We start from the raw sequence: 2,566 nt of genomic DNA on the forward strand, positions 1-2,566 counted from the left end.
TTCACGATATCTGCTGCTGCTGCTGCTACTACTACTACTACTACTACTACTACTACTACTACTACTACTACTACTACTACTACTACTATTACTACTACTACTACTACTACTACTACTACTACTACTACTACTACTGGCACCACCACCACTACCACTACCACTACTATTACTACTACTACCATCATCATTACCACCATCACTACCACTACCATAACTACCACTACCACTATAGCTTCTTCACTTTCGTCTGACCGCGTCAAAAATGTTAGCGTACTGAGCAATTTACCTGTGCCTATGAAACTTTGCATGGCACTTCTGCAGACCATAGACCAAACATTTTTGTTTTAATTTTGACTTCGTATAAAAAGTGTTTCTTTTTTGCGCTTTAAGCTTACATCAAAGAATATGTGTCGGAACCTCAGTTTACAGTGACTTTTACATACAGGCGTTTAGATTCTATAGGTCTATTAACTTTTAGCCAACTCACAAACAAATACATCAACACAAAACGCAATTTCAAGCAAATGTTGGATAAAACACCCACTCATACTTACTTGTTCTTCCATCTTGCCCATTTTAGGAGAGAGATGTATCGTCAAACCACGAAACTGCAAGTCCGGTAACGTGTGTACCAATGTCGTGGTCACAAAATGTGAGCCAATCGCGTGTGAAGCCTGCACCTCCGACCAGGAATGTCGTGTGGTCCCCAGCTCTGGATCTAGCCACGAGTCCCCGGAAGGTTGCCTGAAACTCAGGTTAGTCAGCCGACTTGTCTTTACAGATGAAACTGTGCAAGACGTTTACGCACACACACACTCACACACACACACACACACACACACACACACACACACACACAAACATATAATAATATATACATTTTTTGGCAAGTGTATATAATATATCTGTATATATCTTATAATCTAGCCACAAGAATCAGCAATTAGTTCTTTCTCTTTTCCAAGGACTTTAGTCCAAAGAAGAGAGTACATTTCTTCGAACATTCCTGAGCTATGCATAGTGCAGTCTTATGTTGTAGTTCTCTTTTTTTGTGTTCTTTCCATTATACTAAATTCCTTGACATACATCTCTTCGAAATGAAAAAATGTAATCATTTATTTATCTAATAATTTTATTAATTATAATATAGATCTATCCACATCCAGAACCGCAAACCCTGGACATAGTTGTGTGTCGTCAAGCGCAAAAAGGTTCGTAAATTGATTCCAGCTGAAATTAATACGGCCTGGTGCGCTTTTTTTGTTTTGTTTAAAGTGTTTTACGGCGCTCACAACTGCATAAAGTCATATGAGCCCGCTGGACACACCAAGCATTTTCAGTTGTTAAGAAATTTGGATTTTTGGCCGAAGCCTACTCATATCGATATTTGGACCATCAAGGGAACTTGCACACGGTACCTCCTAGATTTTTTCGCCTTTGTCCGAGAAGGCTTTTCTACCATAAGATGAGTCGTGGGGCTGAAAGACACCAGTAGGAAGAAGCCAAGGAGTAGCAGTAGAAAGGCTCCTGAAAGAATCAGGAGCCCAGAGGAGGGGGCAAACGAGGTGAGGGGGTGGGGGCAGAACGTGGAGACAAAAGCAGACGATGAAACATTATCAGAGAGCAGGAAAGGATATGAAAGGAGTTAGAGAAGAAGATTTTCCGTCACTATGTGGATTCGGAACCAGGACCTATTGAATGAGAGGTGAACACCTTAACCTCTAGGCCGAGAGAGTCTTTCCTCATAAATTTATGTAAAATACTGTAAATCTCCGTCACGCGGAAAATGAAATTGTTCACAGCACTTCCTGCTTCTTGCACTCATTTTGTATACGCCTATGGCCAACGTCACAGCTCACCAATGAATGACACTTTTCAGTGGCAAAACTTCTTACAAAAAATTAGTTTTATAGGGAACACATTTTTTACACTAAAGGTTCTCAAAATATGCGTTCAATAAGCATAAAGTCGCGATTAGAAAAGAATGATGGACTTGCTTTTAAAAACGATATTGCCCGAGCTGTAAACTTTTTAAAAGCTGTAGAAACCATCGACTCGGATTTTATATTAGTATTTATTTTTAAAATTTCTAGAACACAGCGTTCAGGTGTTTGAAAAAATATTCATCAGTTTTAAGACAAATTGATATAAGCCATTGTGCAAACGTTGAAGAATGTATGTTCAATAGTTAAGGAGATATTTGACAATACGTTACACCACGGATTTTTTACCACACTTTAATGTATGTTTTTGTCCTATCCCACGTTCTAGATAATATGTTTCAGTGACTATTGTATGTTTTTGTCCCCTCCCACGTTCCAGACACTTCTGCGGTTATAAGAGCTATAGTGAGTGTAACACAGACGTGCACTGTGGTAAGGGCCAAAAGTGCCAAATACAGACCGCGTGTAGCTACGTACCACCCCCGCCATCGGATGCACCTGGAGACGTGCTGCTGCGGAGGAGAAAGCGTGACATGAGCAGCGATCTGGACTCACCAATGTGTACGTCACACAACATCTGTGTGAAGGACGACTGTGGGGGGTGCCCGGCTAGGCAGGTGAGA

The 2,566-nt window shown here is 40.6% G+C and overlaps 1 protein-coding gene across 1 annotated transcript in view; it reads left to right on the forward strand.

Moving 5' to 3' along the window:
* Positions 1–2,566, forward strand: part of LOC101863156 (prespore protein Dp87-like) — a 10,257-nt gene that overhangs the window by 3,316 nt on the left and 4,375 nt on the right. The window contains exons 4-5 of the mRNA XM_005090476.1: positions 691–755; positions 2,323–2,504. Coding sequence (XP_005090533.1) covers positions 691–755; positions 2,323–2,504 — 247 coding nt within the window. The remainder of the gene's footprint in view (positions 1–690; positions 756–2,322; positions 2,505–2,566) is intronic.

The sequence above is a fragment of the Aplysia californica genome, unplaced genomic scaffold (assembly GCF_000002075.1).
Source record: "Aplysia californica isolate F4 #8 unplaced genomic scaffold, AplCal3.0 scaffold00017, whole genome shotgun sequence".
Lineage (NCBI taxonomy): Eukaryota > Metazoa > Mollusca > Gastropoda > Aplysiida > Aplysiidae > Aplysia > Aplysia californica.